Source organism: Podarcis liolepis, assembly GCF_965112155.1.
Source record: "Podarcis liolepis genome assembly, chromosome: 12".
Taxonomy (NCBI): Eukaryota; Metazoa; Chordata; class Lepidosauria; order Squamata; family Lacertidae; genus Podarcis; species Podarcis liolepis.
In genome coordinates, this window is record NC_139563.1 from 3,897,497 (window position 1) to 3,924,933 (window position 27,437).

The following is a 27,437-nucleotide window of genomic DNA, read 5'->3' on the forward strand; positions in this document are numbered from 1 at the left end:
ACCCACAGCGCCACCCGCGTCCCGATACTATGAATAGTATATCTTATTTATCTAAGAACACAGCCGGCTACGCCTCGTGTGTTTATTGAGGTTGCTTTACGTGACCATAGGTTGGTTTGTTGTTACCCTGAAATACAGGCGGCCTTTTAAAAACAAAACTAGAGCTCCTTTAACTATTATTTTTGCGATTTCCCTTCCAACAACCGTAACCAAACAAGGGTGCCCAAAATGCCGCTGGGAACACCCGCTTTGAAATGTCTGGAGAAGAGAGTGGGTGGGCATGGCCAGTGAGCAGTCTGGAAATGTGAGCGGGCAAAGGTGCCCACCTCTCTCTCTCTCATGCCCACTGGGTGAATGCAAGATGCACACACACCTTGACTCTTGAAATGTGGGTGACCAATGGCAATTCTGCTCATAGCTTTCGGTGGAAGAGCAATTACTAGAAGCCCTGAGAGCCTTCTGTATGGAAGCACCCTTAGATGACAAATACCTCTGGATGAGACTGGTGCTTCAAAGACACCCTTGGATCTGAAGTATTTATGTTCAGCAGTCTTCAACGTTCAGTCTTCCTGCCTGTTGTCTGTCTCCTTAATCTTTATTGAGCGCACGTGGTGCAAATCCGTACACAGAATAACTCCGCGAAAGGCGAACAGTGGGCCTGTGTTAGCCGTAGGAAACTTCCCCTGGTCGCTTGCATTTTCTTGTAAGACCTCGGCCGAAGGTGTTGCGTTAAGACTCTTGATGTTTTGGGAATTCTGGGTTCCAAAGGTCATTCCGGTGAACGCTGCACCGGATTTGCAAGCACTGCCAGGATCATCGTGCGATGCAAATCTGAGAATGGTCGGCACATAAGAACATAGCAGAGCAGGCAAAAGTTTTGATCTCCAGTATCTTCAAAACAAGGCTCGAAAGCCTTGTCTGAAAGACTGGAGAGCTTTTGGACAAGTGTCAACAGTGCAGAGTAGGCAGGTGTTCTTCAACTGTTGGGTTCCCACTTCCCAGATGTCCTGGGACTACAACGTCCATCATCCACGGCCAGGTTAACGGACGGTCATGGACAATGGGAGTTGTAGTCCATCAACATCTGTGGACCCGACGGTTGAAGGAACACTGGAATGATGGCAGATATGGAGTCTAGCAATGGCTGGAGGGCTCCAGGTCCCCTGGTTTTTAATCATACAAGTTTAGACCCTTGCATGGAAAATATGGCAGCATCAGAAGTGGGGAGATAACTAAAGGGTTTGTGGCTGGAGCAAGCTATTGCTGCATTTATTATTCTTGGAACAAAGGGGACGGTTTGCACATTTTTCCGAGTGCTTCTTCCGCTGTGGCTGGACTTATTTTTGCTCGGTGTTTCTGTTTCACCACAGATGTGTTTGTGCACAATAAAAATGTCGAATCTGTAGAATGCCCTGCTATTTCGTCATTTGCAGTGGTCCGTTGGCGAGAGAGGCTGTGGGCACACGACACAAGGATGGCCCGGCCCGGGAGTCGCTTAACCCAACAGTTACAGCCTCCACCCCAACTCTCGCCTCCCATTTTCATCTCTAAAATACCGTATGTTTTGCTCTATAAGACTCACTTTTCCCCTCCTAAAAAGTAAGGGGAAATGTGTGTGCGTCTTATGGAGCGAATGCAGGCTGCGCAGCTATCCCAGAAGCCAGAACAGCAAGAGGGATGGCTGCTTTCACTGCGCAGCGATCCCTCTTGCTGTTCTGGCTTCTGAGATTCAGAATTATTTTTTTCTTGTTTTCCTCCTCCAAAAACTAGGTGCGTCTCATGGTCTGGTGCGTCTTATAGAGCGAAAAATACGGTAATTATCCTGAACCTTATTCAGGCTGGAGATACTGAGCCAAACACGTTTCCTGCTGGTTTTCCTCTTCCCTCGGTCCAAATCACGCCTCTTTCTCTGACCCTGTCATTTTTGCTGATGTCGAGAGTGAGATGAACTGTCCTCGTTGCTTTGCGTTTTGTTGAACTTCTACTGTGACCTGAGAAAATTGGGGGGGGGGCGGTGGGAGACAGAGCCCAGGACAGGTATAACTTATTTTATATCTCTTTTGTTAATATTATATAGAGAAATATATATTCTGTGTGTGTAAAAAAAAAACCCAAACAACATTCTTATCGCAGTGCATTTACCATGTGTTTTTTAAAAAATAAAATCCGTTAACCTTTCCTCTCCCCCCGTTGTACATACATCCTAAAACATCATTAAAAATGAAGACTTGGATCTGTTTCTTTGGGTGTCGCCTTGTTATCGATGGAGCTGGGAGTGTTTCGAAACCCGTCCCCCCCGCACCTGAACTTTTGTTCCTACAGGCTAAGTAAACCATTCTTTACCCAAAACTAATCTGGGCAGCTGCCAGCAATTGGTCTTGTACCAATATCTGCATTCCAAATCTACGTTGTTGCTTGGGAACCAGTTGATAAAGAAAATGGAAGGGGAAGAGACACACAGACACACACACACACATGGTTGTGGTTGGCAGCTGTCTGTCTCGAGAGACGATGGGTGAAGTCAAAACTGCTGCGGTAGCAGCACCAAAATGACCTCTCCGGGTTGCAAGCCTGGGCAGAATGCGGCAGCCAGACTGGTGACTGGGAGTGGCTGCTGAGACTGTATAATACTGTAAAGATCTGTGTTGGCTCCCAGTACGTTTCCGAGCACAATTCAAAGTGTTGGTGCTCGCCTTTAAAGCCCTAAACGGCCTTGGTCCAGTATCCCTGAAGGAGCGTCTCCACCCCCATCGTTCAGTCCGGACACTGAGGTCCAGCTCCGAGAGCCTTCTGGCGGTTCCCTCACTGCGAGAAGTGAGGTTACAGGGAACCAGGCAGAGGGCCTTCTCGGTGGTGGCACCCACCCTGTGGAACGTCCTCCCACCAGATGTCAAGTAAACAAACTACTATATAACATTTAGAAGGCAGCCCTGTTTAGGGAATTTTTTAATGTTTGATGTTTGCTGAGTTTTTATTACGTTAGAAGCCACCCAGAGCAGCTGGGGAAACCTAGCCAGATGGTGAAGGTAAAGGGACCCCTGACCATTAGGTCCAGTCGTGGCCAACTCTGGGGTTGCGGCGCTCTTCTCGTTTTATTGGCCGAGGGAGCCGGTGTACAGCTTCTGGGTCATGTGGCCAGGAGGACTAAGCCGCTTCTGGTGGACCAGAGCAGCGCACGGAATGCCATTTACCTTCCCACCGGAGTGGTACCTATTTATCTACTTGCACTTTGACGTGCTTTCGAACTGCTAGGCTGGCAGGAGCAGGGACTGAGCAACGGGAGTTCACCCCGTCTTGGGGATTCGAACCGCTGACCTGATTGGCAAGTCCCAGGCTCTGTGATTTAACCCACAGCGCCATCCGCCTGGGTACAAATAATAAAATTATTATTATTGGGGTTCTGGGTTGCTGAGGCGACAAGACCTGCCCCCCCTGTCGTGCTGATGTGGTCCAAAGGCACCATCCAACCACCTTAGGGACTCCACTCCAGATTTGTGTAGCAAGAGAGCTCTCTTCGTTTCCAGGGTGTTGTATTCAGAAACACTGATGCCTCTAGGCCAGTGTTTCCCAACCACTGTTCCGCGGCACACTAGTGTGCCGCGAGATGTTGCCTGGTGTGCCGCGGGAATAATTAAAAAATTCGAAAGATTTTTTTTTTAAGTCAAATTTTCGATTGGGGCGCCGTCACTAGATGACCCCTGGGGTTCCCTCCCTCCCTCCCGCTCTGCGCCTCCCTCCTCCTCCTCCTCCTCCTCCTCTGGGGAGGCCCTTCCTGGCTCTCGGCCAAGGCTTGGCGGCTGCCACTCACTCACTCGCTCGCCCACCCGTCCCTCCATCCCTGCACCCGGCCTCTCCCCCTCCGTCCCCGGCGTGGGGGCTGCCGGGATCCGTAGTCCCCTCACCCTTGGGCTCCGCGCCCGCGCAGGGTGCGCGAACTACGTTTCCCAGCGTGGCCTGGCGGGCCGGGCGTTTTGTTTGAAGCGCTCTTCTCCCGGCCATGGAATGAGCGCGGCGGTGGCGGCCGGGCGGGCAGGGCTCTTCCGCGCAGACCCCGCGCAGCCTGCCTGCGCCCCCGCGGAGATCGGGCGGCAGGATGGAGCCCAGGGATCCCCGCGGAGGCGGAGCGGCGGAGGCGGAGGCTGCCCCCCAGGTAGGGCTGCGTCGGGGGGTTTTTATTTTTGCAATGCTGCATCCGCGCCGGAGGGGACGCATCGGACCGCAGGGAGACACCTTGGCGGGCGTGCAAGGCAATGCATGCGTGCAGGCGTTGCATGGAGTGCAGTGCAATGCAATGGCAACGCGGCGCCCTGCATACATGCATGCAACTTCCACCGGCGCTCCGGACGTGGCAGGTGAGGGGGTCCCCAGTGGGCAGCAGAGAGAGCCGGGAGGGCGAAGGGGAGCCGGGGGGAGCAGCGCTGCTCCCCGAGCCGAGCCCGGGGGGAAACTTCGGCGTCGTTGCGCCGGGTGTTGGAAGCGGAGGCTGGCGGGGGCCCCTCACCTGCAAAACCTGGTCGCCTCTCATATATTTCGTGCATTGCATTCATCGCCCACTTTCTCCTCCAAGGAGCTCCCGGGGGCGCGCGTGGTTCTCCCTGTGTTATCCTCGCAACAACAGCCCTGCGAGGTGGGTCAGGCGAGTGGCCCAAGGGAGCACCCAGGGATTGTCCTGGCCAGGTGGGGTGATTTGAACCCTGCTCTCTGCCCGGTCTTCGTCCTCATTTAGCCCCCACATGTGCATGACTGTGCATGACTGTGCATGACTGAGGTTTTCCCCCCTCGTCTTGGCTATGGTGTGAGTCTGTGCTGTTAATTAATGGGGTTCTGCCTTCGGAGAAGATGAGCCAGCCCTCAAGGAGGTGATTATGTAATTTACTAGCAATTCATGTCCCTCCTGGCGTGACGCTGCGCGCTGACATCACGGGGCTGTAATGGTGGTGTGCCTCGAGATTTTTTTCATGAAACAAGTGTGCCTTTGCCCAAAAAAGGTTGGGAAACACTGCTCTAGGCAGAGCATAGGTTACATGGCTAGGAGCCATCGCTAGCCCTCTCCTCCTCCATGAATGTGTCTAATCCTCCTTTAAAGCCATCTAGGTTGGTGATCACTGTCTCCTGTGGCAATGAGTTCCACAGTTTAACTACGCATTGCGTGAAGAAGGGCTTTGTTTTATCTGAGAGTTCTCAAGTGCGGGTAACCGTCGTCTTCTGGCATGCCTAGGCAGCAACTTTCTTTGCAAGTTGCTGGAATAATATAATATAATAATAATAATTTATTATTTCTGCCCCACCCATCTGGCTGGGTTTCCCCAGCCACTCTGGGCAGCTTCCAACAAAACACTAAAATGCAATAACCTATTAAACATTAAGAGCTTCCCTAAACAGGGCTGCCTTCAGATGTCTTCTAAAAGTCTGGTAGTTATTTTTCTCTTTGACATCTGGTGGGAGGGCGTTCCACAGGGCAGGCGCCACCACCGAGAAGGCCCTCTGTCTGGTTCCCTGTAACTTGGCTTCTCGCAATGAGGGAACCGCCAGAAGGCCCTTAGAGATGGACCTCAGGATCCGGGCAGAACGGTGGGGGTGGAGACGCTCCTTCAGGTATACTGGACCAAGGCCGTTTAGGGCTTTCAAGGTCAGCACAAACACTTTGAATTGTGCTCGGAAACGTACTGGGAGCCAGTGTAGGTATTTTAAGACTGGTGTTATGTGGTCTCGGCGGCCGCTCCCAGTCACCAGTCTGGCTGCCGCGTTCTGGATTAGTTGTAGTTTCTGGGTCACCTTCAAACGTAGCCCCACGTAGAGCGCATTGCAGTAGTCCAAGCGAGAGATAACCAGAGCATGCGCCACTCTGGCGAGACAGACAGCGGGCAGGGAGGGTCTCAGCCTGCGTACCAGATGGAACAACTCCCATTTCCCACAAGCCAACACCGGCAAGCCGCAGGAATCCAATGGTCTCAGCTGCACAGCCAGTACTTATCCCTGTGGGGGCTTATAGCATCTAGAGTCTTAAACAGGACCAGGAACCCGAAAATTGCAGCCACCCTGCATGTACAGACTGGAGACGGCAGGAATGTTAACAAAGCCCAGATCCCTTTTCTCCTACGAATGGATTACATACAATAAAGGATGCCACTGAGAAGACGGATGACTCTTGGTTTTGCTTTTTGAAAACGCATAATAAACAAAAGTCCTGGCTGATCTCCACTCCCAGGGATGTGTATTTGCTGCGTGAACTGGCAGGGACAAAAATCTTATTTTCATTTATTTGTACGCCACCTTTCCTCTGAAGTTCTCGGCGTAGAATACAGGATAGAACCACAAATAATAATAATAAAAAAACAAATTTAAAAAGGACAAAACAAAACAATAAAACCCTTTTTAAAAAGCCACTTAAAAGGACATAGACTGTTAAGTCAACCAAAGGCCTTCACAGTAGCTCGGCTGGTTGAGCGCGAGACTCGATTTCAGGGTCATGGGTTTGAGCCCCAACTTGGGCAAAATATTCCTGCCTTGCAGGGGGTTGGACTAGATGACCCTCGTAGTCCCTTCCAACTCTACAATTTGATGACTCACCCAACCTAGAGACAACCATGGATTGAGTAGCATGGAAGACATGAATGAGCCCAGCACATATTTGAGACTACAGAAACTTATGCAGGCCTGATGTAGCTATGATGGCTAGTAAACACAGATAGGCTTATCTTCAGGTGATGGTACTGGGACGGTTTATATAATAATAATAATTTATACCCCACCCATCTGGCTGGGTTTCCCCAGCCACTCTGGGCAGCTTCCAGCAAAAATCTTAAAATACAATAATTCATCAAATTATAAGCGCTTCCCTAAACAGGGCTGCCTTCAGATGTCTTCTAAAAGTCAGATACTGCAGTTGTTTGTTTACTTGACATCTGCTGGGAGGGCGTTCCACAGGACGGGCGCCACCACCGAGAAGGCCCTCTGCCTGGTTCCCTGTAACTTCGCTTCTCACAGCGAGGGAACTGCCAGAAGTCCCTCGGCGCTGGACCTCAGCATCCAGGCAGAACGATGGGGTTGGAGACGCTCCTTCAGGTATACTGGACCGAGGCCGTTTAGGGCTTTAAAGGTCAGCACCAACACTTTGAATTGTGCTCGGAAACATACTGGGAGCCGATGTAGGTCTTTCAGGACTGGGGTTAAATGGCATGGGTAGGCAAAGTAAGGCCCGGGGACCAGATCCGGCCCAATCGCCTTCTAAATCCAGCCTGCAGATGGTCCAGGAATCAGCGTATTTTTACATGAGTAGAATGTGTGCTTTTATTTAAAATGCATCTCTGGGTTATTTGTGGGGCATAGGAATTCATTCATTCCCCCCCTCCCAAAAGAAATATAGTTTGGCCTCCCACAAGGTCTGAGGGACAGTGGACTGGCCCGCTTCTGAAAAAGCTTGCTGACCCCTGTTATATGGTTTCGGCAGTCGATCCCAGTCCCCAGTCTAGCTGCCGCATTCTGGATTAGTTGTAGTTTCCGGGTCGCCTTCAAAGGTAGCCCCATGTAGAGCGCATTGCAGTAGTCCAAGCAAGAGATAACCAGATAATTTTGCCGCTGTTGCTCCAGTCCAAAGAACTGGAGCATCTGGCATGAAGGGATAATAATAATAATAATAATAATAATAATAATAATAATAATAATAATAAATAATTTATTATTTATCCCCCACCCATCTGGCTGGGTTTCCTCAGAGAAGCAACATGTCAAATTCCTTCCTGTCCCTTTTGCTCTTCTTGGCACCATTGTTGGGAGAGCAGAGTTGGAACTTGGCGTCCTGCTGTTACTGACCCCAAGGAGACCCAGCACGCTGATATTAAAGACTTAGGGAAATGTCAGACACAGAGAAGAAATGCTGATAACAGCCTGGAAAGACCTCTTGGCAAACCCCAAATCAATTCACGCAGAGGAGCCAATTCCTGCAAGCCTGTTTACTTACATTGGTTTTGCAGAAAACAAACCTACAGCGAGGGGGAATTTTGATATTTTGTGAACGAGTCTTTCATGTCATGATTGAGACTGATGCCTTCCGGATGCACTGATTTGGACTGTTCGGAGTTGTAGTCCAAAGTTTCTGGTGGGCCAGGTTGGAGAGGGCTGGTCTAAATGAGGGATGGAGAATCTGTGGCGGTCCTGATGTTATTGGACTCCAGTTCCCATCATCCCCAGCCAGCATGGCCAATAGGCAGGGATGATGGGAAATGTAGTTCAACTTTATATCTGCAGGTTGGTCACAGATTTCCCACCTGAGGCCTCAGTTCTCACTGAAGTGATAAAACTCAGGTACATCAGTTCAGATTGTGGCAGAGGGGCCTCATATGAGGGAATGCTGTTCTATGATGTCGTTTAGTCATGTCCGCCTCTCCGTGACCCCCTGGACCAGAGCATGCCAGGCCCTCCTGTCTTCCACTGCCTTTCGCAGTTTGGTCAAACTCATGCTGGTCGCTTCGAGAACACTGTCCCACCATCTCGTCCTCTGTCGTCCCCTTCTCCTTGTGCCCTCCATCTTTCCCAACATCAGGGTCTTTTCCAGGGAGTCTTCTCTTCTCATGAGGTGGCCAAAGTCTTGGAGCCTCAGCTTCAGGATCTGTCCTTCCAGTGAGCACTCAAGGCTGATTTCCTTCAGAATGGAGAGGTTTGATCTTCTTGCAGTCCATGGGACTCTCAAGAGTCTCCTCCAGCACCATAATTCAAAAGCATCCATTCTTCGGCGATCAGCCTTCTTTATGGTCCAGCTCTCACTTCCATACATCACTACTGGGAAGACCATAGATTTAACTATACGGACCTTTGTTGGCTGTTCTATACAAAATTATTATTTTAATTATTTGCCTCAAAAAGACACAGCTTTCTTGGGCAAAGCCTTCTGTCCATACTGGCTTGGAAGTATAAGTATGGAAATGAATGGTTTCTAAAGCCAGAAATGGCACAGACTGAGAGAGACACGGACAGATCCAGAATTCCCATAACATAATAACACTAGCCGTGATTCCTACATTGTAGGAATAGATGGCATTTGAGGTCCCTTTCAACTCTGCAAGTCTATGGTTCTATCAATATTCCAGCCTTCAGCCAGCAAGTGACACACAAACGGTTAAATGGGAAAAGCCAATGGAAACAAACAGGTATTTGCAGGAGTTGGACTAGAATCATAGAAGAGTTGGAAGAGACCACAAGGGCCATCGAGTCCAACCCCCTGCCAAGCAGGAAACACCATCAGAGCACTCCTGACATATGGTTGTCAAGCCTCTGCTTAAAGACCTCCAAAGGAGAAGACTCCACCACACTCCTTGGCAGCAAATTCCACTGTCCAACAGCTCTTACTGTCAGGAAGTTCTTCCTAATGTTTAGGTGGAATCTTCTTTCTTGTAGTTTGGATCCATTGCTCCGTGTCCGCTTCTCTGGAGCAGCAGAAAACAACCTTTCTCCCTCCTCTATGTGACATCCTTTTATATATTTGAACATGGCTACCGTATCACCCCTTAACCTCCTCTTCTCCAGGCTAAACATGCCCAGCTCCCTTAGCCGTTCCTCATAAGGCATCGTTTCCAGGCCTTTGACCATTTTGGTTGCCCTCCTCTGGACACGTTCCAGTTTGTCAGTGTCCTTCTTGAACTGTGGTGAAGATTCACCCTGTTGGACTGACTAGATTATCCTTGGGGTCTTTTCCAGCTTTACAGTTCTATGAATCTATGATTTTAAATATACATCTGTCTCATAGAGAGATTGAACCTACTGTGATAGCCTGGGACTGGGGCTCGGACTCGGAGCCAGAGGAGTCTCAGTCTGCACCGGATCCTTTGCCTCAGGCATCATCTGAACCATGTCTGGGGCCTGATCCTGAAGAGTCCCAGTCTGCACGGGTTCCCATGCAACAAACACCAGCTGGGCCAAGTCAGGGGCCTGAGCCTGCCCTGGCTCCAGATGCAGGGATGACCTCGTTGCCTCCAGCTGGGCCATCACTTACAGCTGCTCCACTACCGGTTGGGTCAGGGGAGGCTGAAGTGGTCCATGGGTCTAGTAACCCACTGACGTCTCCCGAGCTGCAGAGACTGAGGTCTGAGAGAAGGAGAGACCTGAGTACTCGCAGAAGGAGTGCTCGCCTTTGGGCGAGACAGGGAGGTGAGTCGCCGGGGGATCAGGACTAGCCGCTACCCCAACAGAGATAAAAGGCTGTCGGACCCCGCCCCAAGTTGCAGGAGCAACATTGCTGTATGCCAGATCCTGCCTGAGATCCTGTACCTGTCCTTGTCTGGTTTCCTGCCTCGTGTCCTGCCTTGACCCTGTTGGACTGACTCCTAGCGGAACCTACAGATTCTGGACCAGACCTGGACCGCAGTTCTCGGGTTACCCCCAGGCCCAGCACACCTACAAACTTTAGTGTTGCCAGCACCATGCTCTAACCAATTGAGTCCACCCAAATAAGATTGGTTGGTTTATCATTCATAGCTTCACCGTTTCCATTTCAGTGGTACCTCAGGTTAAGTACTTAATTCGTTCTGGAGGTCCGTTCTTAACCTGAAACTGTTCTTAACCTGAAGCACCACTTTAGCTAATGGGGCCTCCTGCTGCTGCTGTGTGATTTCTGTTCTCATTCTGAAGCAAAGTTCTTAACCCGAGGTACTATTTCTGGGTTAGCGGAGTGTGTAACCTGAAGCGTATGTAACCTGAAGCACCACTGTATTTGGTGCAGGGGTTTTATTTTCAGTAGAAACAGGTCTCTGCTTTTGCACCGACACGTGCCACTTTTAATCGTTCTCCGAGATATGGAGGGGAAAGGAAAAGTGGGGCATGCCGGGATCAAATCAGAAACCGCGACGGCTTCTGTAATTCCGGCACTGTCCCTGGAAAAAATCAGGACGCTTGGAGAGTATGATTTTGTTGCCTGAAGTGAAGCACAAAATGGCGGCTCCCCGCCTGCTTCCTTGTACAAAAGGCAGACAGATTGGCAGCTGGATTTTGCTCAAACACACAGACAATAAAACATCGAAAAGCAACACCCAGTACGGATGCAGGCCGGGGAAGATCTCTACTCAAGAGGCTGGTTGGGAGAGGAAGGTCTTCAGTTGGTGCCCGAAAGACAACAAAAATGGTGCCTGTGTATTATCCAAGGAGAGGGAATTCCAACAGGCAGGGGCCAACACAGTGAAGGCCCGATTCCTACATTTGTGCGGTAGGGACTCAGTGAATAACAAAATGGAAGAGGTGTTTTTTAAAAATAAAAATAAAAATACTCTTAATTTTTTTTTTTAGCAGAAGGCATGTTTGCTGCTTTCTGATCAGAGCGCAGAACAATAACAGGATACTAATTTGCCACGGCAAACAATGAGAACATTATCAGGGCAAATGTACGGAATGGCCCATGTCAGATAACCGTCCTCTTCCATTTCCCTCTTTCCTCCGCTATCGGTTCCCGCTTGGGAGCGTCTCTCTGCGGATGGCCCTACGCCCACCGAGGACCCATAAATTACTCGCAAACAACTCCCAAAAGGAGCAATGACCCTAAAGTAACACTTCCACCAAGTAATAGGAACTTCCTGATGCACCGATAAGCGTTTCCTGTTTTGAGGTTTTTAAAAATAATTTACTCAGACTATTCTGAGGCAAGGAGAAAAATATGCTCCGTCGAATTCCTTTCTCCCTCAGATTCCCCTTGTCCCGAGGCAGGCGCATTGTGCTTTTGGTGAGTCTCAGGCAAAGTTCAAGTCTAAATACACAGATCAGATTCAGACCAAGATATTAAGTTCACCTCACTCCTGATTCTTCGTACGCTGAACTAAGTAATTTGTTGAAGAATCATTGCTTCAACGCTGGTGATCTTTGCTTCTACCAGTACACTGGTATTCGTTCGCCTCTCTTCCCAAATAATGTGTAAAAAATTTTGGAGACACTGTTAATGGAATCTTTCAAGGAGTTGGAGATGGCGTTTCTAAGTGGTCCACGTTTCACAAGCATACTGTAAGATTGGTAGTACAATAGCTTTGTAAACAAGCATTTTAGTTTCCCTGCGAATGTCCCAGTTCTTAAACACTCTGCACTTCAGTCAGGAGAAAGCCGCACTCACAGAGCTCAGGCGATGCTGGATTTCGGCATCAGTGTCGGCCCTTGTGGAAAGATAACTGCCCAGGTAAAGGTAGAAGAATAAGAGCTAGGACTTGATATCCTGCCTTTCACTCCCCTTTAAGAGTCTCAAGGTAAAGGTAAAGGGACCCCTGACCATTAGGTCCAGTGTTGACCGACTCTGGGGTTGCGGCGCTCATCTCGCTTTACTGGCCAAGGGAGCCAGCATACAGCTTCCGGGTCATGTGGCCAGCATGACTAAGCCGCTTCTGGTGCACCAGAGCAGCGCATGGAAACGCCATTTACCTTCCCGCCGGAAAGGTACCTATTTATCTACTTGCACTTGGATGTGCTTTCAAACTGCTAGGTTGGCAGGAGCAGGGACTGAGCAACGGGAGCTCACCTCATCACCGGGATTCGAACTACAGACCTTCTGATTGTCAAGTCCTAGGCTCTGTGGTTTAACCCACAGCGCCACCCGCATCCCTAAAAAGTCTCAAAGTGGCTAACAATCTCCTTTTCCCTTCCTCTCCCACAACAAACACTCTGTGAGGTGAGTGGGGCTGAGAGACGTCAGAGAAGTGTGACTAGCCCAAGGTCATCCAGCAGCTGCATGTGGAGGAGGGGGAAAGCGAACCGGGTTCAGCAGATTACGAGTCCACCGCTCTTAACCACTACACCACGCCGGCTCCCAGTAGAGGACCCCTGGATGGTTAAGTCCAGTAAGAGGCGACTATGGGGTTGTGGCGCTCATCTTGCTCTCAGGCCGAGGGAGCCGGCATTTGTCCACAGACAACTTTCAGGGTCGTATGGCCTGCAGGACTAAACTGCTTCTGACGCAACAGGACACCGTGATGGAAACCAGAGTGCACGGTAACATCACTTACCTTCCTGCCACAGTGGTACCTATTTATCTACTTGCACTAGTGTGCTTTCGAACTGCTAGGTTGGCAGGAGCTGGGACCGAGCAACGGAAGTTCACCCTGTCAAAGGGATTTGAACTGCTGACCTTCCGACCAGTGGTTTAGACCACAGCGCCACCTGCTTCCCCAGACAGTCAGGTCGTTTATCCATAGCAGTGACCAGAGGAGGAATGACCGCTGGGAGGAGCGCAGGGAAGAAACACCCTGGTGCATCTGCAGCAACACAACTGGTTGCCTTCATCTGCCCCAGCTGCAACAAAACATGTCTCTCCTGTATCGGTCTCTACAGCCACAGCAGGCGCTGCAACCCTCCAACAGTTTGACTTCACCTCCAAAGGCACATTCCTCCATCGTCTCTGGAGACAGATGGATGCCAGCAACAACAGCTGCAAGTCTGCATAAAGGTGTGTGCTTTATTGACAGTCTGTGTGAGCAGAACTCGTACCATGTTCAGTCCTAAGCACCAGTCTAAAGGGACCCCTGACCATTAGGTCCAGTCGTGTCTGACTCTGGGGTTGTGGCGCTCATCTCGCTTTATTGGCTGAGGGAGCCGGCGTACAGCTTCCGGGTCATGTGGCCGGCATGACTAAGCCGCTTCTGGCGAACCAGAGCAGCGCACGAAAATGCCATTAACCTTCCCGCCGGAGCGGTACCTATTTATCTACTTGCATTTTGACGTGCTTTCAAACTGCTAGGTTGGCAGGAACAGGGACCCAGCAACGGGAGCTCACCCTGTTGCGGGGATTCGAACTGCCGACCTTCTGATCGGCAAGTCCTAGGCTCTGTGGTTTAACCCACAGTGCCACCTGCATCCCTTTTAAGCACCAGTCTAGTAGTTCCCAAATGTTTTCAGGCCACTTTCCCTATCTGTTCCATAAGCTCATCCCCTCAGTGGCCCCTATAAAAAGCATTGTTCAGTACAGCGGTTTGCAGAACCCGCTGAGGAAGATAATAACATCGTGGAATTCAAAACAGTAACAATTGATTGCATTCTTGTTCAAAATCCAATTGAAACTTAGTTTAATTAATTCAACAGAATTGATCAACGTGATCCAGTGAGACCAGCTTTCCAAAGTCTGATAGTCATTTATACCTCCAGTGCCCCATTGCTCCCCACTTTCCTCTTTGGGTCTCCCTAGGTAATCACCAGCATCTTAAAGAGCAGAGACATCACCTGGCCAACAAAGGTCCGTATAGTAAAAGCTCTGGTTTTCCCAGGAGTGATGTACGGAAGTGAGAGCTGGACCATAAAGAAGGCTGATCACCGAAGAATGGATGCTTTTGAATTCTGGTGCTGGAGGAGACTCTTGAGAGTCCCATGGACTGCAAGAAGATCCAACCTCTCCATTCTGAAGGATATCAGCCCTGAGTGCTCACTGGAAGGACAGATCCTGAAGCTGAGGCTCCAAGACTTTGGCCACCTCATGAGAAGAGAAGACTCCCTGGAAAAGACCCTGATGTTGGGAAAGATGGAGGGCACAAGGAGAAGGGGACGACGGAGGACGAGATGGTTGGACAGTGTTCTTGAACCTACCAGCATGAGTTTGACCAAACTGCGGGAGGCAGTGGAAGACAGGAGTGCCTGGCGTGCTCTGGTCCACGGAGTCACAAAGAGGCGGACACAACTAAAAACGACTAAACAACAACAACAAGGTAATCCCCCCAGGGGGGCAGATATTCAATTTTTTAAAACTTAGAATCTTTATTTGGTTAATCATTCTAGTAAATATATATCTATATAGTTGCTCAGGCTGTGATTGACCACAATTTCCTCACTGAGAATCTGGGAGGGAGGGAGAGAGAGAGAATTGTTTAATTTTAGCTCACGTTTCATATGTGCCCTCCTCCAGTATTAATTCAAACGCCGAGCAAAAATAGAATTTCCTGTTGAGATGCAACGAGATTCCTGTTTTTGCAAATGGTTGCATTTCAGCAAGGAGCCAAAACCTGTCCGAGACCCCATGAAGCTTGACAGCACTTGGGATGGGATCGGATGGGAGTCATACTTTCCATGGCGACCTGCTCAAAAAAAGAAGAGAAGAATTCGTGATGTCATTTCGAATTTCCTAAAAAGAAATGTTTTCAGCTTTGGGGGACTATTTTTAACACCCCAGCAAGAATAGCTCTTGCGTTCTTATCAGATAGCTGTTCGGGTGGAAGAGAAAGCTTATTGGTTGTGGCATGTGGGAGTATCCGGTTTTCATTGTCAGTAATTAATGATGGATAAATTGGGAACACTCCTTAAAAAATGCTGTTTCTGTTCCATCCTTATCCCTCTATTGTGCTGTGATTTCCAAACCTGCCAAAGTAAACTTGCTTTTTCAAAAAGTCTCCCCATAGTTAATACTCTAACTCATCAATTATCTGCCACCACTTCTATATCATCTATCTATCTATCTATCTATCTATCTATCTATCTATCTATCTATCTATCATCTATCTATCTATCTATCTATCTATCTACCGATTTACCTATCTACCTTATCTATCTATCATCTATCTAGCTAGCTAGCTAGCTAGCTATCATCTATCTATCTATCTATCTATCTATCATCTATCTATCTATCTATCTATCTATCTATCTATCTATCTATCTACCTATCTACCTTATCTATCTATCATCTATCTATCTATCTAGCTAGCTATCATCTATCTATCTATCTACCTATCTACCTATCTACCTATCTACCTTATCTATCTATCTATCATCTATCTATCTATCTATCTATCTATCTATCTATCTATCTATCATCTATCTATCTATCTATCTACCGATTTACCTATCTACCTTATCTATCTATCATCTATCTAGCTAGCTAGCTATCATCCATCTATCTATCTATCTATCTATCTATCTATCTATCTATCTATCTATCTATCTACCTATCTACCTTATCTATCTATCTATCATCTATCTATCTATCTATCTATCTATCTATCTATCTATCTATCTATCATCTATCTATCTATCTATCTAGCTAGCTATCATCTATCTATCTATCTATCTATCTATCTATCTATCTATCATCTATCTATCTATCTATCTATCTATCTATCTATCTATCATCTATCTATCTATCTAACATATCTATCTTAGTGGGAGTTAAAAATATCTGTTTAGCTGCCTTAGGGAATGATGTTTTCATCATGCTACAATGTTTAGTGACTGGTGTCTGTTGTGCTTTTGGTTTTTGTAATGCTTTCACAGTGGTACCTTGGTTCTCAAACCTAATCTGTTCCGGAAGTCCGTTCCAAAACCAAAGCGTTCCAAAACCAAGGCACGTTTTCCCGTAGAAAGTAATGCAAAATGGATTAACCCATCCCAGAAATATGCAAAATAACTAAGCAAGTATTAGAAGTCACCCCAGAACTGGCCCCACTAAACATCTTCAAAAATAATAATGCCCACTCACACCACAAATTGCTCATAACCCATCTACTCTCAGAAGCCAGAAACATCATAGCCAGTCACTGGAGAGACCTGTCAGGAGTAAGCATGGACCAATGGTACCAAAAGATGCTTAAAGGTAAAGTAAAGTGACCGACTCTGGGGTTGCGGCGCTCATCTCACTTTATTGGCCGAGGGAGCCGGCGTACAGCTTCCGGGTCATGTGGCCAGCAGGACTAAGCTGCTTCTGGTGAACCAGAGCAGTGCACGGAAACACCGTTTACCTTCCTGCCAGAGAGGTACCTATTTATCTACTTTTCAGCAGGAATTCTCTCTGCTTGCACTTTGACGTGCTTTCGAACTGCTAGGTTGGCAGGAGCAGGGACCGAGCAACGGGAGCTCACCCCGTCACGGGGATTTGAACTGCCGACCTTCTGATCGGCAAGCCCTAGACTTGTTTACTTTTGAGCAAACATGCATACCATATTCTTAAGGAGCGCCTGGTCCTCGCTTATTCGCATGGCTATCAGAGAACAGTGTGAGTTACACAGACTTTCCTCTCTCGCTTTTTCCAGCTGGGCTCTGTGACACCAAACTGGGAGCAAAGGAAGTCCCTCGATTGCTACCCCTTGCCCTCCCCATACCGTCAGAGTGTCAGGGATGTGTAATTCATGGGATGGTAGGAATGGGAAGTGTGTTCTGCTGACGTGACGACCAATTCCCGAAGGTAACAGATGCCATCCACTTTTCAGCAGGAGGAATTCTCTCTTTTTAGCATCAGACTTGGGGTCTCCAGGCTTCCTTGAGTCAGTCAAAATGATGGAGTCAGAGAGGTGGGCAGCCAGTGATGCAGTCAAAGCGAAGGTCGCCCTTGGAGCGATTTCTACGCCTCCCACTTATTTGCTCCAGCCACCATCTCGTTTCACTAGGACAAGCAATAAACTCTCCTAAAATAATGCCATGGAATTCTACTCAATGCTGTTCCAGAGCAGATTTCAATGTATAGTTAGAGGAGTAAAAACTTAGACACGTTGCAGGATTCCCCAAAAGTCGACCAGAGGCAATGAATATTTCATCCAGCAGATATTTATGGCTACTGAAGGGAAATCAGCATCATGGTCGCAAATCCAATACATTCAGGATTGGCCCTGTCCATAAGAAATCCAGTTGCAGCAGACTTAAACTTACAATTGTTGTTTAGTCGTGTCCGACTATTTGTGACCCCCTGGACCAGAGCACGCCAGGCTCTCCTGTCTTCCACTGCCTCCCACAGTTTGGTCAAACTCATGCTGGTAGCTTCGAGAACACTGCCCAGCCATCTCGTCCTCTGTCGTTCCCGTCTCCTTGTGCCCTCCATCTTTCCTAACATCAGGGTCTTTTCCAGGGAGTCTTCTCTTCTCATGAGGTGGCCAAAATATTGGAGCCTCAGCTTCAGGATCCGTCCTTCCCGTGAGCACTCAGGGCTGATTTCCTTCAGGATGGAGAGGTTTGATCTTCTTGCAGTCCATGGGACTCTCAAGAGTCTCCTCCAGCACCATAATTCAAAAGCATCCATTCTTCGGCAATCAGCCTTCTTTATGGTCCAGCTCTCACTTCCATACATCATTTCCATACAGTGTCACTATCTGCAGTGACCTTTGGCCTTTAGCCACACATTTCTTCAAGGCTGCAGTCAGTGAGGTGTCAAAGACTCTTGCCTACTGAAAATATGGAGAGTGGATTTCCTCAGTGGCCCCAGAGTAGGGGAGGTGGAAAATGGCATCTTGCAAACATCCTGCAGGCCTTAGACAAATCTGATACCATCTTCCTCCCAGGATGAGAAGCTGAATAATAAGGACAATCAAAGCTTTTGCTTGGAAGAAAACAGGAGGATGGATGTAGCAATTGCAATCCTTTTTGTACCTGTTTTGTCCCTTGGAATGAAAATATGACCTCTTTCTTTCTTTCTTTTTTTCTTTCTTTCTCCTCTCATCCATTTTGCAGACAATCAGGGGTTGTGATTCACAGAACTGCTGTGTTCTTTGCAAAACCTGCCACTCTGAATACTGTGTGCATGCCCTCCAACATTTCTCCAATGAAAACAGGGATAATAATAATAATAATAATAATAATAATAATAATAATAATAATAGGTATTTTATTGTTTATGCCCCAGCCATTCCGGGTGGCTTCCAACATATATAAAAAACATAAGAAAACATTAAACATTTTAAAAAACTTCCCCATACAGGGCTGCTTTCAGAGGTCTTCTAAAGGTTCTGTAGTTACTTATTGCATTGGATCGGGGGTCGTTTAGCTCCACGCCCTCCAAGATTTCTCCAATGAAAATAGGGATGTCCTCAGGAAAACTGGGACATTCTGGGGTCAAAACAGAAACTGGGACTGTTTATGTAAAGCCGGGGCTGTCTCTGGAGAATAGGGACACTTGGAGGGTCTGCTGTATATACCTAGAAAGGTTTTATTGCAGGGGTCAGCAAACTTTTTCAGCAGAGGGCCAGTCCACTGTCCCTCAGACCTTGTGGGGGGCCGGACTATATTCTTGGGAAAAAATAATGAACGAATTCCTATGCCCCACCAATAACCCAGAGATGCATTTAAAATAAAAGCACACATTCTACCCATGTAAAAACACACTGATTCCCGGACCGTCCGGGGGCCGGATTTGGAAGGCGATTGGGCTGGATCCGGCCCCTGGGCCTTAGGTTGCCTACCCATGTTTTAGGGTGTACCTCCTTCCTCGTTTCCAATCAGTTTTTTAAAATTGCTGCCACAAAAAGATCAAGAGCGTCAAACTTAACAGTAAAAAAAATTCCATAGATCAAAGAGATTGTTCTAGCAACCAAGCCATGTACTAGGTTTTTAGTTTTAAAAGAAAATGACACCCCGTTTTAAAAAACTGCAATTCTCCTGTAAAATTTCTGAATGTTGATGACATTGAAATGAACTGTGGGGGCTCTAGCAATAAGATAAAATTTAAGACTAAATTAATAAATAGACAAACCAAGGGCTATGAATTTGCTGAACCAACTTTTAAAAGGGATACAAGAACGGGGGATGTGAGGAAGTCAGGAAAATATGTGAATTTAAGATATAAAACCAAGAAAGAGGGGGAAAAATAAATATAAAAAAACTGCAATTCTGTAGATTTTAGTAGCACACAATGAGAAATTTGCAGTTCCTACAACCATGAAGGTTTCCTTTAAAAAAAAATGCAATCCTTACTACAAAAATACATAAGCAGGTTCCTCAACCTTTATACCGTATTTTTTGCTCTATGGGACTCACTTTTTCCCTCCTAAAAAAGTAAGGGGAAATGTGTGTGCGTCTTATGGAGCGAATGCAGGCTGCGCAGCTATCCCAGAAGCCAGAACAGCAAGAGGGATTGCTGCTTTCACTGCGCAGCGATCCCTCTTGCTGTTCTGGCTTCTGAGATTCAGAATATTTTTTTTCTTGTTTTCCTCCTCCAAAAACTAGGCGCGTCTTGTGGTCTGGTGCGTCTTATAGAGCAAAAAATACGGTAGTTTTCAGGGAAGGGAGACAACAGTGACAGCTTTTCTGAAAGGCTATTTATTTAAATAAATTTAAATAAAACCTTGTTTCCAATCGGAGCATATCCCGTAATGTCCTGCACCTTTTTATTCTGCAGATCTTCTAATTATTATTATTATTTGGTCCCACTTTTGTTGCGCTGTAGAGCAATTAAGTGACAATTAAGCAGAGGAAGTCCCACAAAAAAACAAAAAAATCTGTGGGACGGACACATCGTTTTGTCAGGATGCTACCAGGCTGCGGCTGCTTCTAGGTGGAATTCTGTCTGATTCAGGTTTCCGCAATTACAATTGATTGGCGGTTCTTGAGCAACAAACCCATTTCCCCAAAAGATCGGGCTTTCTGCAAGAAGGGAAGGGATGGAATAATGTGCTGGGAGGTGTCACCCTTCCTTCGACGCAATGTCAATCCTACAGACCAACGGAGATGAACGTCCACTAATTAGCCAAGGCCACCAAGACTCGGTGCAAACGGCCCGGGGCCCTCATACCTACGGGACGGCCTCTCCTGGTATGTCCCATGGAGGACCTTACGGTCTTCAAATAAAAACATCTTGGAGGTCCCGGGCCACAGGGAGGTTAGGCTGGCCTCAACCAGAGCCAGGGCCTTTTCGGCTGTGGCTCCGATCTGGTGGAACGCTCTGTCCCAAGAGACTAGGGCCCTGTGGGACTTGACATCTTTCCGCAGGGCCTGCAAGACAGAGCTGTAACACCAAGCCTTTGGCCAAGGCACAGCCTGACCCCGTCCTTCGGTAATCCTCACAGAACTCTAGCCCAATGGTTGCCATTAATTTAATTCTGAATTGATTTTAGAATGAATTGATTTTAGAATGTTGTGTTAGTTTTATTGTTGTTAGCCGCTCTGAGCCCAGCTTTGGCTGGGGATGGAGGGATATGAATAAAATTTTATTATTATTATATTATGATGATGATGAAGATTATTATTATTATTAAGCAAATCAGGAAGGAGAGTCAATAAGCAGATTGTCTGGAAATACCCCCAGTGATGTCGCTGAAAACACCCACAAATAAATAAGACCACCCCAGAGATTGCCCACAATGGGTGTTGTTCTCGAAGTTTCCTCTTGATTGCCTAACCCTACAAAAGATTTGGCAGAGCTCGTTCTCTGCCATTCAGTCTAAAAATGTCGCTCCCATTAAGGAGAGGAACAGGAGTACACAGAGAGGAATTACATCTGAAAGAGGAATGGGAGTACGTTTCCTACCTACTCCTTTTCCTCCAGCAAATAGAGTAAAAAAATGTTCGTTGGTGAATGGGACTCTGTTGGCCATCGTATAACAAAGGTCAAATTCCCGCAAATAGATGTAATCTGACCTCTTCTGCTAACCCTCCATGCACTTATAAGAACTATTCCCCCTCCTTTTTCTATTTTATTCAACCAGAAACGTTGTTTTTTTCAAAAACCCACCAGAATGGTATGTTTCTTGTTTAAAGCCAAGGACACGGTATTTTGCGAAATCTGAAAAACAGCCAAATCATTCTGGATTGTATCCAAGTACAGTGGTACCTCGGGTTAAGTACTTAATTCGTTCCGGAGGTCCGTACTTAACCTGAAACTGTTCTTAACCTGAAGCACCACTTTAGTTAATGGGGCCTCCTGCTGCTGCCGCACCGCCGGAGTACAATTTCTGTTCTCATCCTGAAGCAAAGTTCTTAACCTGAAGCACTATTTCTGGGTTAGCGGAGTCTGTAACCTGAAGCATGTGTAACCTGAAGCGTATGTAACCTGAGGTACCACTGTATAGACCTGCTCAGATTACTCTCCACTGAAATTAGAATCATAGAATCATAGAAGAGTTGGAAGAGACCCCAAGGGCCATCGAGTCCAACCCCCTGCCAAGCAGGAAACACCATCAGAGCACTCCTGACATATGGTTGTCAAGCCTCTGCTTAAAGACCTCCAAAGCAGGAGACTCCACCACACTCCTTGGCAGCAAATTCCACTGTCAAACAGCTCTTACTGTCAGGAAGTTCTTCCTAATGTTTAGGTGGAATCTTCTGTCTTGTAGTTTGGATCCATTGCTCCGTGTCCGCTTCTCTGGAGCAGCAGAAAACAACCTTTCTCCCTCCTCTATGTGACATCCTTTTCTATATTTGAACATGGCTATCATATCACCCCTTAACCTCCTCTTCTCCAGGCTAAACATGCCCAGCTCCCTTAGCCGTTCCTCATAAGGCATCGTTTCCAGGCCTTTGACCATTTTGGTTGCCCTCCTCTGGACACGTTCCAGTTTGTCAGTGTCCTTCTTGAACTGTGGTGCCCAGAACTGGACACAGTACTCCAGGTGAGGTCTGACCAGAGCAGAATACAGTGGCACTATTACTTCCCTTGTAATTTACATGTCTTCACAATTCATTTAATGGGTCTACTTGGGAGTAGCTGGAGTGACATGCTTGAGTCGTTCTGGTTCTGGATTCTCTTTGGGGCAGAATGAGGATACGCCCAGACCAGGGGTCTGCAACCCGCAGCTCCGGAGTCGCATGTGGCTCTTTTACACCTTTGCCGCGGCTCCGGGGCGGATACTAGCGAGGGGAGGAGGCGCATTGTGCGCCCCGACACTCCCCACTGTGGTGGGTGCTGTACTGGCTGTGACGTCGCATGGGGGCGGTGCGTGCGTTAGTCACGCACCGTCCCGATGTCACCTTCCCGCCCGCCCGCTACATTGTAAGGGGCATGTACGCTGGTCACGGCATTGAAAGGGGGCATGTACGCTGGTCACTGTTTTGAAGGGGAGTGAAGAACACACACACACAAAAAGGTAACTTGTTAATTTAACGTTTATTTCTATGAGAAGGAGCAATTCTGAGGGGTCAAACAAAGAAATAATAAAAAAGTGACAAAAAAATTATTTTTATAATGACGAGTTTTGCGGCTCCCAGTTTTTTTCCCTTCGGAAACGGGTCCAAGTGGCTCTTTTTGTCTTAAAGGTTGCAGACCCCTGGCCCAGACAAAGCTTTATATTGCATTTTCATCCCCATAGCCTTCCAAAGACCCGACAGTAATATTATAGTAAACTTTGGCTGAGAGAGGGGTTTCCCCCCCAAGTCGCAGCTGAGTAGAGATTCAAACTTTTTGGATTTCACTGGTCAGCACCTCGGATTTGGGCCTGGGAGATCAGGGTTCAAGTCCCCACTTGGCCGCAAAACTCACTAGGTGACCTTGGGCCAGTCACGGCCTCTTGGCCTAAACCACCCTCTCAGGCTTGTTGTTGAGATTAAACAAGGAACAGGAGAAGAACCGTGTACACCACCTTAAGCTCCTTGGAGGAAAAAGTGAGATGCAAATGCAATAAATAAGAAATAACAGATAAACTTCCATCAGTCCCTCCCAGCCAGCATGGCTGGTCTGTTCTTGGAAGATGACACAGGTTGTTGTTGTTTAGTCATTTAGTCGTGTCCGACTCTTCGTGACCCCCTGGACCAGAGCACGCCAGGCACTCCTGTCTTCCACTGCCTCCCGCAGTTTGGTCAAACTCATGCTGGTAGCTTCAAGAACCCTGTCCCACCATCTCGTCCTCTGTCATCCCCTTCTCCTTGTGCCCTCCATCTTTCCCAGCATCAGGGTCTTTTCCAGGGAGTCTTCTCTTCTCATGAGGTGGCCAAAGGATTGGAGCCTCAGCTTCAGAATCTGTCCTTCCAGTGAGCACTCAGGGCTGATTTCCTTCAGAATGGATAGGTCTGATCTTCTTGCAGTCCATGGGACTCTCAAGAGTCTCCTCCAGCACCAGAATTCAAAAGCATCCATTCTTTGGCAATCAGCCTTCTTTATGGTCCAGCTCTCACTTCCATACATTACCACTGGGAAAACCATAGCTTGAACTATATGGGCCTTTGTCGGCAAGGCAATGTCTCTGCTTTTAAGGTAGTGTCTCTTTTAAGACGGTGGTCAATATTGTTTTTTAATGTGTGTATTTAAAGACCAAAACCTGTTGCCTGATTAACTGGGGACACTTTTGTTGTTGTTTAATACACTGCTTCTTAAACATTGCAATCCTATGCATGCCAACTCAGAACAAATAAGTCCTATCTGAGTTTAGTCAGACTTACTGCCAGCTAAGCTTGTGCAGGAGGGCCGCCTTGGCGAATGAATCTGATTAATGCACTAAATCTTGCAGCGGCTCTAGCCTGCATGGCAAAGGCGCAAGCTGCTTTCTTGATCTGTCACTCACATGTCGAACAGGCGCAACTTAAGAGAGGATCTGCAATGCTTTTCTCGTGAATTTAGCACCCTCTGGTGGGAACGTGGGCATGTTAGGGAACGAGAAATGAAGCTCTTTAGTGCAAAACACCAGGTGACCAGCAGAATTCAAAGGGTTGTGTTATGTAATGAGTTGAATAGGATCCAAAATGCAGCAGTCTGATTGGTCCCAGGCAATAGGATCCAAAATGCAGCAGTCTGATTGGTCCCAGACAATAGGATCCAAAATGCAGCAGTCTGATTGATCCCAGACAATAGGATCCAAAATGCAGCAGTCTGATTGGTCCCAGACAATAGGATCCAAAATGCAGCAGTCTGATTGGTCCCAGACAATAGGATCCAAAATGCAGCAGTCTGATTGATCCCAGACAATAGGATCCAAAATGCAGCAGTCTGATTGGTCCCAGACAATAGGATCCAAAATGCAGCAGTCTGATTGGTCCCAGACAATAGGATCCAAAATGCAGCAGTCTGATTGGTCCCAGAACAATAGGATTCGGAATGCAGCAGTCTGATTGGTCCTAGAACAATAGGATCCAAAATGCAGCAGTCTGATTGGTCCTAGAACAATAGGATTCAGAATGCAGCAGTATGATTGGTCTGCAGGAGCCACCCAATCATGCTCCAGATATAAGTGAATCCACAACCTGATTGGCCTACAGGAGAATTCCGGAATTAGCCAATCACGTGCAGCCCATTGTGTAAATAATGTATATAAAGCAGATACTTTGAGGGGACTTTCATTCCTCCTCACCACTATGAGCTGAATAAAGAGCATGAAATCCACTCTCGACTCTGAGTATATTTCAGGTTGGTTCTGACCTACAGAGCCTTATGCAGCGCAGGATCCCAACATGTCAACATCAGGACATCAGAAGATCCTGCTAGAGGCCGTGCATGCTGGTGTCTCGATGGGGCATATGCGGCCATGGAGAGCGATTTCTATCTGTGTTATTGTGTTGGGCACAAGGGGAAGTTCGGCCACGAGTTCAAGTTCTGCACTGACAGGAAACTGAGATATGCAAACAACAGCGATTAAAAAAATGATGTCATGATCAGAAAAGAAGCCTGCGTACACAAATGTGTGATAGAAGAGCTAAAGAGGATAATCGATGACAGTGAAATCACGAAAGAAGATGATGCCTTATGGCCGCCTCCTGGCAGAGTTGGCCGGCAGGAGCTTGAAATTGTAATTGGTGATGAACACACATCTTTTATCACATCAAAAATTGGTTCTCTTATTGATGTAAATCAGTCCAAGGATCCAGAAGGTCTAAGAGTGTTTTACTACCTTGTCCAGGACCTCAAGTGTCTCGTCTTCAGTCTCATTGGATTACACTTCAAGATTAAGCCAATTTAAATTGTATGGATTTAAATTTGTACTGTAAGGTTTATTTTGGTGGGATCACTTTCCATTCCTTATCTTTTATTGGTTTTATGTGTGTCAGGTTTTTTTACAGAGTGAATTTAGTAAAGGTAAAGGGACCCCTGACCATTAGGTCCAGTCGCGGACGACTCTGGGGTTGTGGCGCTCATCTCGCTTTATTGGCTGAGGGAGCCGGCGTCCAGCTTCCGGGTCATGTGGCCAGCATGACTAAGCCGCTTCTAGCAAACCAGAGCAGCGCATGCAAATGCCGTTTACCTTGCCGCCAGAGCGGCACCTATTTATCTACTCGCACTGGTGTGCTTTCGAACTGCTAGGTTGGCAGGAGCAGGGACCGAGCAACGGGAGCTCACCCCGTCATTGCAGGGATTTGAACCGCTGACCTTCTGATCGGCAAGGCCTAGGCTCTGTGGTTTAACCCACAGCGCCACCCACGTCCCTTACAGAGTGAATTTAATAAATGCTAAAAAGCTAGAAGAAGAAGAAGGAGGAGGAGGAGGAGGAGGAGGAGGAGGAGGAGAAGGCCTGCTGGATCAGGCCAAAGGGTGCCCATCTAGCTCAGTATCTTGTTCCCACAGTGGCCAACCATGGGTTTTCTTCTTCCCAAGAGGTCCTCCAAAGCAGAAGGTACAGATCTTTCATCAGAGTTCACTGCCAAAGCCTTTCTCAAAGCAGCGGAGGTTTAGGATCAGTGTTTTCCTTCTCCTAGATGGTCTTCCTTCCCATGAGCCCCATCTGCCCCTCACCTCCCTCTATAGCACATGCAGGAATTGCCGCCTTGACTGTTGGACCCACTCTAAGTCTTGTCTGGTCCATCCACTGGAGCCTATCTTCAAATGTAGGAGAAGACCCTAACTCACTGAGGGTTTGAGAGGACCTGAGCCTGGCACAAGAATCCCTACGCCTCCTGTGGTTTCTAGCAACTGACATTCAGATGCACTGCTGACTCCTGTTGTGCACAGAGGCACAGGCCAGCCGCTGTTAGCCTTTTATTGTTGTTTAGCCGTTTAGTCGTTCAAAAGCATCCATTCTTCGGCGATCAGCCTTCTTTATGGTCCAGCTCTCACTTCCATTCATCACTCCTGGGAAAACCATAGCTTTAACAATACGGACCTTTGTTGGCAAGGTGATGTCTCTGCTTTTTAAGATGCTGTCTAGGTTTGTCATTGCTTTCCTCCCAAGAATTTGTCTAATATTCTTTTAAAGCCATCCAGGTTGGTGGCCAGTGGCAGTGAGTTCCATAGGTTCAGCCATGCGCACTTTTTGTTCTTATTTTAAACGGGCTACACAGTAGGAAATACCGTATTTTTTGCACCATAACACTCACTTTTTTCCTCCTAGAAAGGGAAAATGTCTGTGCGTGTTATGGAGCGAATGCCTGCGGGTGGCGGGGGGATCTGCTGCAGTCATGAGCAGAGGATCCATGGTTCCCCTTCCTTCCCTCCTCCGTGGTTACAAAGCATGGATCCACATGGATCCTCAGGATTTTTGCATTGGGCTACTCCAAACTCACTGTCAGATCACATGTCTGTGGCCACAGCATGAACCACAAAAATCATATATCCACTATTTCGTTTAGAATATTTTTTTTCTTGTTTTCCTCCTCTAAAAACTACGTGCGTGTTATGGTCTGGTGCGTGTTATAGAGCGAAAAATACGGGTAATTTTTTCTCGAGGACATATTACAAGCACAATTATTGTTCTCAAGTTGATATGCTTCATAATTTTCTCCCTTTTTTGCTGTTTAGCATCAGTTTAACTATTCTCCCCCTCCCTATACTTATCTTAGTAATATATGTTTGCAATATACGCAACGCAGTTAATATTTGAGTGATGCAAATCATATTACTTCTCCTGATTTAAAAGGGTTCTGTAAAGGACTCCATTAAATCT

The 27,437-nt window shown here is 47.4% G+C and overlaps 2 protein-coding genes across 2 annotated transcripts in view; one reads left to right on the plus strand and one right to left on the minus strand.

The window, feature by feature from the left end:
- BCDIN3D (BCDIN3 domain containing RNA methyltransferase) overlaps positions 1 to 27,437 on the minus strand; it is a 235,430-nt gene that overhangs the window by 99,082 nt on the left and 108,911 nt on the right. The window lies entirely within an intron of this gene.
- LOC310689521 (protein mago nashi homolog) lies at positions 25,151 to 25,609 on the plus strand. Its single transcript, XM_083467321.1, has one exon. It carries the CDS (start codon positions 25,212 to 25,214, stop codon positions 25,518 to 25,520), a length of 309 nt encoding a protein of 102 aa, XP_083323447.1. The 5' UTR covers positions 25,151 to 25,211; the 3' UTR covers positions 25,521 to 25,609.